Consider the following 12,470-nt stretch of genomic DNA (forward strand, 5'->3'; position numbering starts at 1 on the left):
TATCACTCTACAAACAAATAAGGCGGAGGGGGTAGGGATCGCATTTGTCCTTGAAACGATTTGGGAATTGTTCTGTCCCTTCTGCGATCATCCTTCTCACGCGAAGGCATCAATTTACACTTAGTTCAGTTAAAATATGGTCAGCACTACCTACACTGTATCTTTGAAAAATACCTACTAAGCGACCACTGCTTAATAAACACAAAAGTTCTTTTCTGGTGTCCTCATGGGACGAGCGATCACAGTAATGTACAAAGATTTATCAAGCTCCTTCCAAGCGGCTGATAACTGCAGCAGCGTGGTTTCTTCCCCCCTAGCCTCAACCTCCAAATCATTCCATCCCCCAAAACTACGAGCAGGAAAGCCACAAAAAATTGTCGAGATGGAGAGAAAAGGCAGAAAATAAGGAAGCAAACTCTCATTACCGTTTGACTCCTACGCAAAGAAGTATAAAACAAAAACAAAATGACAAATTCTAAGTCTTGAAGAACCAAACTGCTTGGAACCAGTTCAATCCAGTCTGGTGGCAGACCTTTAACTATTGTTCCTTATGGTAACAGCTGGCAAGAACTGGTTCTGACCGGTTCAGACAAGATGGTGGACAACGAGGCCACTTCGGAAACTTTTTTTTAAAAATGGACATAGCCACATTGGTACACACAAACCCCAACTCGGGCAAAAAGCTGGAAACAGTGCACGGGGAGACAGGGGGTTGATTCCAATGGGCGCTTAACTCTCTGCCTTCTCCTTCTTGTCTTTCTTGCTCTTGAGGAATGAGGGGGTGCGGAACTTCTTCTTCTTGTCCTTGTCCTTCTTCTTGGATGGCGAGGTGGCGTCCTTGGTGGGCGAGGCCTCGGCGCTGCTGGCGCTTCGCACCCCGGCCTCCTGCGAGGGCGAGGCCGCCCGCTCGTCCTCCTCCTCCCCCTCCTCGGGCTCCGCCTCCGCCTCGGCCTCCTCCCCGTTCAGCGTGGTCTCTTTGGTTGTCAGCGTGGTCGTGACCACCCGGGTGGTTGTGATTTCCGAGCCATCCTCTGTAGCGATCGCAAAGACGAATCGACGCAGAGACAAAAAAAAAAAAATGGTCACCGCAAAAACAAAGAGACCTGCTGAAGCTGAGAAATGGCAACAAACAATGTGGGTTCTGACATTTTGCCTGCAGTGTAATGAGGCATTGCCACGTACATGTACAAGCCACAGCACATTTGCTAACAGAGCCCCCCTTGAAAAAAATGTGAGCCACCCCCCAGGTGCCCCCTGAGAAATTCCATTCCAGCTACTGGTTGTGCCTAGGCATGTACTTAACCCTTAGACAGCCTATCTTGTATGTAGTAAGTGCGCTCAATTGGCCTTGTCGGGTCATTATGGTCTACAAGAAACTCCTGTTCTGGGGCAGGAAGACCTACTTCTCCCATCAGGCAGCAATGACAAATGCCAGAACTGTGGAATGACCAGCTGATGTTTTCTCCTCCAAAAAAAGGGGCCAAATTTTTCGATACAGGGTGGTGCGATTTAAATAACAGGAAACACCACCATGGGGTCACACGCTTTTGAGGTGAAATTTCGTTCGCTGTCTCCAACTCCAAGTTTGAGCAGCAGAGAAGGAATTTAAATGATCACGATCAATTAGAATAAATGAGCCTGGAGATCAACCCTTGTCAACTCACCTCCTTTGGTGACAACCACTTCTTTCTTGGTAGTGGTAGTTGTCTCTTCCGCCCCCTCCGGACCGTTCATGTTAGGCGCCTGCACAATCAGCTCAATCTCTTTCACATCTACAAATCAAGGATGGATAAACATTTACTGCAATTTTACTAATAACCAATCGCAAACTGCATGACAAACCTTTTAAGAAGTTTTTCTTCCATTTTTTACTTGATTAACTCATCTCCATTTTCAAAGCACTACAATGGTTATTATTATCCCGTTCATTAACCCTAACCCTCCTCAATCCTCCAACAGGTGAAGGATTGAGGAGGGTTAGGGTTAAGCCAGGGGACCAATTTGGCAGCCACTGTCAGTGTATATCTGGTCTTCACCCTCGTAGGGCACCCATTCATACATCTGGGTTTCATGAGGCAAAACCGGGAGGAAGTGACTTGTTCGAGGTCAAAGCAGGTCAAAATTGTTAACTGTGAGGCCACAACACTTAGTGACTGAGATTTTGCAACTTGCAGCCAATGAGCCAAATCGCTACTTCAAAAAGGCAACGTCAATTGAGAACAAAGCACTCGACGTCACGCGGATGCTAGCATGCTCAGTGCATGCGGGTTGGCGTGCAGCCACGCTAGCACTAGCAACCTGACCTGTGACATGCTTCAAAACACCCAACTCCCTCATTCTAAACCTCCCCTGAAAGGGCCCATCAAGGATAGTGACTTACCCTGTCCGGTCTTCTCGGCAATCTCCTGCTTGTACTTCAAGATGTCCTCTTCCGTCATGTTCTCGAAGGGATTGGGGGCATAGGCTGTGTACAGCATCACATCCTTCTGGTGCTCACGGGTGATAATCCCCTTGGAGGCCGCCTGGACTTGGTCCCCACCACTACCGGGCTGTGTGGGCAGTAAAAAATCATGCAATTTGGTCGAAAGTCAATATTGAACCTACTCACCCACATTTCGGTACAAACCCTATATAACATGTAACTTTGGTTGTCAGCATCAGTGCAATTTATTTGAATGACTTAGTGCAAGAATTGTTCCTGGCACGGCAGCCTACTTTTGAAAGCTATGGAAGGACAATGTGCATGTGTTTGTATTGTGCATTGACCAATTTTCAACTGAATGCACACAACCAACTTCCAACTAAATGTGTCGAGACTGTTACTGAATTCAATGTGAATCTCTTGGAAGTCTGAGGGCGAAGCAGTACAAAAGCATGAAATATGACATTGCCGACTGAATGTATGATGAAACTTGGCTAAACTCAACGTTCTTGGATATAACTGATGACACTACAACATGCTTGAACTTAAATTCATACAGTTCTTCCCCCTGACAAAATTCAGTACCACTGGGCTTCAATATTTTGTGTAACATCAGAATTTAGTCAGCATGACAATGCAATATACATGTTACTTGAAATATAGAAATATTGCTTCCAAAAGCTGCAAACAAAAATAGAAAGTATCAACTCGCTTTAATCATTCAAAGCATTATTTTCAACGTGAAAATCAATCAAAATTTTCCTAGCAAAAAATCAAAATGCCACCTCAAAATAATACCCCTGTACTCCCCCCAGCTAATAAACTTATTGTATCTTTGCGCCGACAAGAATTTACAACGAAAGCAGAGAGGTTAGTTGCAAAGCGAAACAAAGCATGTCATTACAGAAACAAAGCACGTTATTAATGAAAACAAAACAAAACAGGGTGTGTACTATTTACCCAAGTGCACATCTCCTGGTGCCAATACATCTACTGGTGTTTACTGAATCTACAGCTCAGTGAATCGTGAAGTATAACCTATTCATCACAGGGACATCCAATGTGCCAGAGGCTACGTGACAACCAACCAAATTACCTCACTGGCCTCTGACTGATTTCATCACGCCATGACAAAACGTGCCAGCATATTGACTATTTGTCTAACGGACCGCCACTGTTGGCAAAGCATTAAAAGCAAGTTTGGTTTTGAACGATGCCAACATATCATTAACTCTGCAAAGGAATAACAGTTAAGGAAGACTGTTTAGTAAAAAAAAAGTTTTGGAAAACACTTTCAAACTGGTGAAGATGCAAACCGATTTGAAAAGTCAATTGTGCAGTATAAAAGACATGTTACTGAGGCTAAAGAAAAACAAAACAGGACACTAAACAAGCTACCTGCAGGGTTCACTAGTTCTCTTAATGGGATCTCAACAGACAGCCAGCCCCTAAAATCTCTTTGAAGTCTCCACCATTCCAGTCTCTATGCACAAGTTCCATGGGCTCGCACTAAAAACTATCAGTCCGCCCCAAGTTCACAGATACGTTGCGTGTGTGAATTTTCAGGTCTGCTGTCGCCATCCAGTGACTTCACAAAACTAATCCAAAAGTTCTTAGACCGAGGAAGACCATCCCCTATTCCCTAAGGAATTTGTTCCTAGGAATCTGTCCCCATGCTGAAAACCAGTGGTACCGGTGCCGATGTATTCAATATATGGTTGTGTCTTAATAGCGTGTTTATGGCTGCCAATAACGTACAAGTCTATAGGAAGTGGCTTCCATTGGTGCACACATTATTTCTAGCCATAGCTAAGTGATTCAGACATGGTCTGGCTTCCACTGCATGTATCAGACACTACATGTATGTCAAGTCCAGGTGATGGTTCCAAGGCTCTTTGTCCGTCAATCCTAGGGATGCTAAGTAAATGCCTTGAAGTCAAAATGACTGAACCTGATGCATTTATTTGCAAGCCACAGACAGGTACAATGTGCATTAGGCTTCAAGCGATTTACATAGCAAAGGGTTTGGTGGTGTTTGGAAATGGCGCCGTATTGAAAAGTGGAGCTAACACTAACTGGAGGGGGAAAAAAAGCAGAAAAGATGGTGCATAAGAATAGGAATGTGTCGTGAGAAAGGTACACAGCAGGGACACAATGCAACTTGTCAGAAAGAAGCAATCATGGAAGAAAAAAGGGCTTAGCCAGGAACAAATAGCCATGTTTGTGGGGCGAAAAAAAACGCATTTTTTTTCCACCAGACTGTGGGGTCCACTGGTCAGATACCTTGCGGGGTGACTCTTGCAGGTTATCTTTGGAGTCAGACAAGGGGGCATCCCTAGCAAGCTAAGAAAAAAAACAAACAAGCAAAATACACATGGAGTTGACTCGGCAGCTCTGCTCTGAACGAGATCTGCACTAAAATGTTTTTTTTTTCTATATGCGTTGGCATTTTACAGCTCCAAGGGATGCTCCAAGTTGGAAATGGATATGACAGACTGACGTTTGGTATTCGCTTGTCAAACGCAACCGCCTTGTGTCACCCTGTGATCTCAGACGAAGAACATTCCCTTGGAATTTGCCGAGGGCCAAATTGTCTGAATCACTGGTGGAATCTGAAGGGTGCCTTGGATTGTAAGTCTGGGAGACAACATGGAAATGTGGAACTTGTCTTTACACAAATGAAGATGTCAAGTTGGAATGGACTGCCACAGACGCATACAGAAGGAAGTTGCTAAGTAAAACCAAAAGAAAGGGGTTTTTCATGCACTGAACTGTGAGCAAAAGTGACTTGTGCAAAAACAACAGTCATGCAGGCCACACCTCAATTTAAGATGCTACAAATCCGAAGTTAGACATTTTGCCGCATGCACCACCAGTTGTTGGGGAAAAGATTGGCTAATTCGTGTGACGGCAGGACACAAAACGGAAAAAACTGATAAAGGCTGAAGTGGACCGAGACGTTCAAAATGGCAGAAGGAAAAATTGCGGTTAAAGCTTGCCAACCCGCCCTTGCATTTATGAGATCAAGCCTCTGGTCCAGGGACCATGTGACTACCAATAATGACCGCAGCATGAAAAAACAAAACAACTATTCCCAAGACGAACATCATGACAAAACCCACTAAAAAAGGGGTGAGGAGGGTAATTTGGAAAGTTGGAAGAAAAAAAGATGTGCACGATTCCACTGAACTTAGACCTGTGCAAGTTTTATCACACACAATTTATGTCTGTTCTGCATCATGATACTTGTATCACTTGCGCAGTGGTTCCCATGAGCACATGGGCATCTCGCATGAAATTTAAGCATTACCAGAACTGAACGGAAAAACCACACTGGTGTTGTCCACTACTCACCAAAATTCACTTGTTGCTATATCATAAAATGCACGTCAAATGAATGATATTGATTTTTCTGTTTTGGAGTGAGACAGCGGGGGGAGTGTCCAAAAAGCTCTTTGGGAAGGAAACTTTACAAAATGGAGAATGCTTGAAGGAAAGCAAAATTAAAAAACAAACAAACAAACACCCAAGGATTAACGTTTTTGGCTCCAGAGGCAATGATGCGCAAAAGCACTATGTCTGTTTGCACTGAATATGCATCATTTCCATGAATACGACAAACACTTCGACTGACCTGAGCCTTGCGCGTGTCACCATACTGCACGCCCGACAGCACCTCCGAGATGGGGCCGGCAGTCACCTTATCGTCAAATCTGTCTGTCTTCAACTGCAGAGAGAAATAAAGAAAAAAAACAATTAACCAGTGAAAGACTAAACAGACTGAAGATATTGACAACCTGATGCCACACAGATTGCCAATTCTTGGCATCACAGGCCCGTCTTGACTTTACACTTTAAAGACACTGACCCTCGTGTAGCCTCTACATCAAGGAGAACTCAAGCAGACGAGCACAACTTGAAGAAAGCAGTACATAACCTCCAATAGCTACTCTGTCAACAAACCACCTCACGCTTGGTCAACTGACTAGGACCTTTACCTAAAAAAGAACACCTACTCAATGCAATATGGCATATTGTTTGAAACATGATTGGGGTGACTAATGCTGATGCAGAGCATTTCAAGAAAAAAAGGAAATGACAAAAAATATTTGGGCAGCTGTTTTGAATATCAGTAAGCAACAGACAAGAACGCCCGAGACGTGACACGGCCTATGCTCTGTTTGACATGTGCGCTACTGGACTAGATGTGCTTCCAACTTCATAAAGACTCGTCTCTGAAATCTATTACTTACATGGCATTCTTCAACTGACCTACAGACCACTCCGAACTGGGTTTTATTTAGGCGGTGAACTTACATCTTTGTGCTTTTTCTTCATTTCCTTGGGGTCATCAGACAGCACTGAGAACTGGTGAGGGTCCACTTTGATTGGTTCGCCAGAGGTCTGCTTCTGTTCATCAGATACCCACTTAAAGAAAAACAACCCAAAAAAAACCCGGAAAATTAAAGATCAGATGTATGCACGGACAATACAATAATGAATACTTTTTTTTGTGCTTTTAATTTTTCTTTTCCTGGGATGAACCAAGGTTTTCTAACAAATGTGCATACGAAATGCAACTTGGAGGGCCGAGGCAACTTAGAGAGAGAAAATGAAGACGTTTTGTAGTTTTAGAGGTGGGAGGAAAATTACCATATTCCAAGAGAAACCAATGAAATAAGGTTGGGACAGAAAACCTACTCTAACTTGGCCTGGGTGGAATTTGAACCTGGGTTGCAGATGACAACAGGCGAGGGAAGTACCCCGAAACCAGCCCCAATCCGACTCCCATTAAACAAAGGATTAAAAAGTCACGGCTGTGGCTTGCAATAACAAGTGTGCCTATGGCAAGCTGTCAGCCAGTGGCTGCACCTGCTTCCCATAGATGAAGGTGCTTATGTCAGCCACAGCTAAGATGTGTCGGATGCAGCCTGAATTATGGCTTACCACAGTCTTTGTCTTGGGGGTCTCGTCCCCTTCCTTCACCTCCTCCTGAACTTCAACCTTGGTGTAAGTGTTGGGCGTGTTCAACCACTTGGTCTTCTCTCCAGCCTGCTTGCGGTTCATCAACTTCATGGGCGACTGGTACTTGCTGCTCTCTTTGTCATCGTCGTAGAAGTAGGTGACCGAGGTGGAGGCCGCTGGGTGGGCCACCTCGCTGCGGGGCTTGGGCTCAGAACGCACCAGGGGCTGGTGGTACACATAGCCTGTTCTGTGTCCCTGGTGATGCACAGAAGAAATGACAGTTAATGATTAGCTTGTGTGTACTTGAACCATAATCCAAGTCTTATCCCAGCTGGGGATTTTATTAGAACCCCATGTGCCACTTCAGCAAGTAGCACTGGGACCTAGAATGGCACTTGACCTTAAAGTATTTGGGGTTGGCATGGCATTTGACCAATAGAATTGGAACCTGAACTTGACACTTGGCCCATAGGTACTAAGACCCGTTTGGGTAAGCAATACACAATACTGATTTGACACATGACCTCATGACACCCCATATTTGGCACTCGACACTAGTATTGGTAGCTGGTGAGGCACTTGATCATATTTTCACTTGCCACAGTGATAGCAGCATTGCCAAGTAAAACTGGTACCCAATCTGACACCCACCATTACCTTAGGACTTGAACTGAACTGACACTGCACCACACTGCACGTAGTTTGGCACTAATATCAGAGCTACATCATGTCATGATGTCTGAAGACCTAATTCTAGACATGCATTGAGAAACTCTGGAGACATTTCTTAGACATGGGAGGAACCCCCCCCCCGAACATTCTGGAAAACTCAACAGAATCATGCAGGGACTTAAAAACCAAATCCACATCACGTGGACTGAGGTGACAATGCATGACAGTGGTAATAAAGCAAGGACAAACCACTTCCAAACTCCCAAATCACCAAACTCCCCTAAAATCTTGAGGACTGCCTCACCATGTTGTCCAGCTGCCGCATCATGGCTTCAAACTCCAGCTCGCCAATCTTCCACCTCTTCTCACGGCGCTTCTCCCCTTCCTCCTCCGGCGAGGTTGGCATGATAACGCCACCACCACCCTTGACTGCCACATTGCGGGTCGCCTCCTTCACGGCGTCCGAGACAAGGATCAGGTTGTCCAAGCCTGCCGACATGCACCTGACCTGAAGAGGAAAAAAGCCCAAAGTAACATTTATTACTTGAATTTCACAAAAACATCTTGACTTTGTAAGGACAAGGATCTGGTCGATAATGAGCTGAAGAAAATGTTTTAACTTTCTTTTTTCAACTTATCGGTAGAGCATCGCTTGACTGGACGTTCTTGGAAAATATATACATGAATGCCAAGTCCTGCTCAATCAGTCTGAGCTCATCCTTGGGAGTCATGACTCATGATCAGTGGGTAAAGAGTTCCAATGCACCTGCTGGCCATATGCCATGGACCTTCCCCAGTCCAGGGAGCTACCTGTGACGGAGTGACATTCTATCCGGGGTTGAACTCCAGCCTGACAAGCCGTAGAGTTTCCACAGACTTGCATCCGCCTACTGAATGGGCTAATCCCTGAACATCAACCGACACCTGTGGTCACTTACTTGGGTCTCGCAGGCCGCGACCACGTTAACCGTCCAGTAGTACGCCTCTTCCACCGTCTCACCGCAGCATACTACGCCATGGTTGCGCAGGAACAGGATCTTGTTGTTGGGGCCCAGAGCCCGGATGATGTCGTCCTTCTGCTGGTCGTTGATGATGATGCCACTGTAGTCAAGGTAGGACACCTCGCCACAGATCAGGGCCTCCTGGCTGAGGGGCAGGAGGCCTTGCTTCATGGAGGAAACCTGAATGGAGGAAAAACAAAGGAAAAACTTAACTTGCTGTTGTGTTAAGAGCTGGGCTTGTGGGTCAGATTGTTTTAGACTAGACAAGACAAGGACGCATAAATGACCTAAGTGTCTACTATGCAAAATACCAGCACTAGAATGTTTAATTTCACAAAGGGAAAAGGTTAACAGGCTCAAGTCAACATCAGCATACAAGGCTCGTTGTAAGTAACTGGAAACGAACGAAAAAAAGAACTGCCTTTGTCATAGTAACAATGAAAGAGTCAGTGACTAGACAATGGAAGACTTTTGACTGACTTCCAATGGATGTATGAAGACGTGACTCCACACCAACAAGAAACCAGTGACTAATTGTATCAAACATTTCATATTTTTGCATGACAGATTTCTCAATTACTACATTAATTACACGTTCCACATAGAATCCCTTGAATCCTACATGGCAGAATGGACACTCACTGCCACTACACCCGCGGTGTGAATGTGCACCACACACTTGGCGTCGGGCCGGCAACTGTGAATGGCAGAGTGCAACGTGAAGCCGGCCACATTGGGGCCATAGGTCGTGGTGCCCGGGTCGACGGTCTGACCCAGCATGTCCACCTTGATGAGGGAGGAGGCGGTGATCTCGTGGTACATCAGGCCAAAGGGGTTGATCAGAAAGTGGTCTGTTTCCATGGAGACACGTAGCTGGTGATAGAGAAAGATAAAAACAAAAACATGGCAGTGAGCAACTTTGGAAAACTCAAAAGTTAACAAACTTTGGTGACAAACAAGTTTAATCTGTCAAAATGACGGGTGATCTCACAAAATTTCAGAGCGGGCAATTTCTGAAATCTTGTTTCCAGCAGTCAAAAAACATTCATCACTGGGTTCTGTTGGATCTAGGAGGCCTTCTACTTTGCTCGTTAGATTATGGCAGATTCAGCAAATTTTCTATATCATCTTCTCCCCAGGATGCACCCTTTCAAAGATGCTGCCGGGGGTATCCAAACCCACATACATCTCCATTACAAACTTACTTGTGTGCATTTTATCTCAGATAAAAGCACCGAGCAAGCTACTGCACAAAATGACTGGCCCTTCATGGTCCATTTGAGTTAAAGAACATCAGGACATCACCTTGATAATTGCTTCACAAGCCAGAACACACTGAGAAGCCTACCATCCCATCTGGATAACTGTAACATGCTACATGTATTAAGTCATTTGAGGCAACCAGAATGAGGTAACCAGAGATGAGGCTCATCCATCAAAAGAAGGCTTCCTTTGAAAAAAACAGTTACTGCGCAATACCACCTACAGTGTACATGTAGTTCAATCTTTGGAAACTTGAACACATTTAATTAATATTCCAATAAAATTCAGCCAGAAATTAGCCATTTGACTGTCCATTTTGCTAGTTCTCTCCCCATCCTCACAAATCATTCCACTAAATGCACTGCACTTAACAATGTACACGCTGCAACTGCACAATTAGTCTAGTGTGTGTATACATGACTCTGCCCTTGTTTATTTGGCTCTCTCAATGACGACAGCCTTGTCCTCCAGCCTGGATCATTCTGACCGTTGACCTGGGCACCATACATCTCAATGCATCGACAGCTTCCCCGCCTCAGCGGAGTCACGTACTGTTGACCAGGAACGATCCGTGGCTTTAACATCATTTAATTTATTTTGGAATATGCAGCACTTTTCTCCGAACAGGATGCATGTATGCTTTGCTAATTAAGAAAAAGAATCTCATGTTTATTTATTTGACTGGTGATATTGGTGCTTTTTTGTACATGTGAAAGAACCCTTTTCCCCTTAGAAAAACAAAATCTGAGAACATGACAACGTACTGGTGCTCCTTTAAAGTTGCTTAGCTGAAAATTTATTTTTTTTGGAGTTGGAGTAGAATTTCTGTGTTAACAAAGTTGCAAACACAAACACTATGTCCATTCTGTGGTAGGCCTGGTGGCCAATGTGGCACAGCTGCCGAGAGAAGAAAATTGCAAAGTAGAGACAACCTTTTATGAACCAAGGTAATTGGTCACCAAGTCATGCCATATGTATCACCTGCACATGCACGAGTTCATGTATCTACTGGTTCACAGCAGAGTTTACTTGGCACTAGAATTTGGCAAGGCAATATTTTTCTTTCAGTCACTATTTTCCAGGTGGGCAATATTTTTCTGCCAGGCAACAGTCTGCTGATAGGCAATATTTTTTTCTAATGGGCAATATTTTCCTCAAAAGCACCTACATGTACAGTGTACAAGGTACTGGGCCCTGGACAGCCTGCCAATGCAGACTAGTCTCTCCATTATGTACAGTACATGTCTGGCACATCTCATGCTATGCATCTCATCTACATGTATAATGTACAAGTACTGCATTGAACTGCAAGAAACCAGGGCTCATCCTGATGGTGGCCTCTTTGGCTTGAATCACCGCCATTCACAATGGCTCTGACAATCACTTCCTGTGGTACTTTCATGCCCCTGTCTATCCGTCATGTGAGCCAGTCAATCAGGCTCTGCCTTAAACTCTTTTCAGTGTGGGTATCTTATATCTAATCTGCGGATGAAGGTTGGTTGGATGTGGTTGTTCCTCGAGAAACATGATCACATGCAGAACACACTGACAATATGGAATTAAACCACAATTTGCCTTCAAGGATATTCTTTTCAAATTATTAACTTTAAAATTGCCATCACAAACTTCTAAACAACAAAGCTGTTCCCAGGAAGAAATCAGAGGTAATCAGAATACACTTAAACTTCAAATATGTCAGTCCAAAATGAATTATTGTGTAACGTTTTTAAAAAAGATTAGGCAACCTTTAACCACAATAGAGTACTTAATCAAATGATTCTTTTGCTGGTAAGTATTTCCAATTCAGATAAATCTTTCCACAACTCACTCTGACATTGTCCCACTAATCAAATTTCTTTTGACTCACTGCATGAAGTCAGACTCTAACAAGCTTAGTGTTATACAACTCCAGTCAGCCAGCTAAAAATATAGCCAGTGACTAAATATACGCTAATACCGAGGAAATGTTGATGTGAAGAGGCACGACACCCGTGTACATGTATGTTCCACTGGGAATGTTAAGATATACCGGTATCCTGTTTCAATACGGAGAATGAGGTACGATGCACAGCCTACCCAGGTATATAAATTGTACATGTACATGAATGATAGGAATGACACTGACATGCTGCACTGCACTAATGTAT

At 44.2% G+C, this 12,470-nt stretch overlaps 1 protein-coding gene across 5 annotated transcripts in view; it reads right to left on the reverse strand.

The window, feature by feature from the left end:
* Positions 1-586: 586 nt before the first annotated feature.
* Positions 587-12,470, reverse strand: part of LOC110977143 (gamma-adducin-like) — a 57,239-nt gene continuing 45,355 nt past the window's right edge. For 4 of the 5 annotated variants that reach the window (XM_087145012.1, XM_087145011.1, XM_022231002.2 and 1 more), the window contains 10 exons: positions 9,703-9,933; positions 8,998-9,240; positions 8,364-8,567; positions 7,370-7,642; positions 6,740-6,850; positions 6,057-6,149; positions 4,706-4,765; positions 2,381-2,549; positions 1,665-1,772; positions 587-1,031 (listed from right to left, as the gene is read on the reverse strand). In XM_087145012.1, coding sequence (XP_087001138.1) covers positions 730-1,031; positions 1,665-1,772; positions 2,381-2,549; positions 4,706-4,765; positions 6,057-6,149; positions 6,740-6,850; positions 7,370-7,642; positions 8,364-8,567; positions 8,998-9,240; positions 9,703-9,933 — 1,794 coding nt within the window. In that variant the 3' untranslated portion in view covers positions 587-729. The remainder of the gene's footprint in view (positions 1,032-1,664; positions 1,773-2,380; positions 2,550-4,705; positions 4,766-6,056; positions 6,150-6,739; positions 6,851-7,369; positions 7,643-8,363; positions 8,568-8,997; positions 9,241-9,702; positions 9,934-12,470) is intronic. The other variant, XM_087145013.1, reaches the window with a different exon arrangement.

The sequence above is a fragment of the Acanthaster planci genome, linkage group LG13 (assembly GCF_054643075.1).
Source record: "Acanthaster planci isolate LZ-2023a linkage group LG13, COTS_SCS, whole genome shotgun sequence".
Classification (NCBI taxonomy): Eukaryota; Metazoa; Echinodermata; class Asteroidea; order Valvatida; family Acanthasteridae; genus Acanthaster; species Acanthaster planci.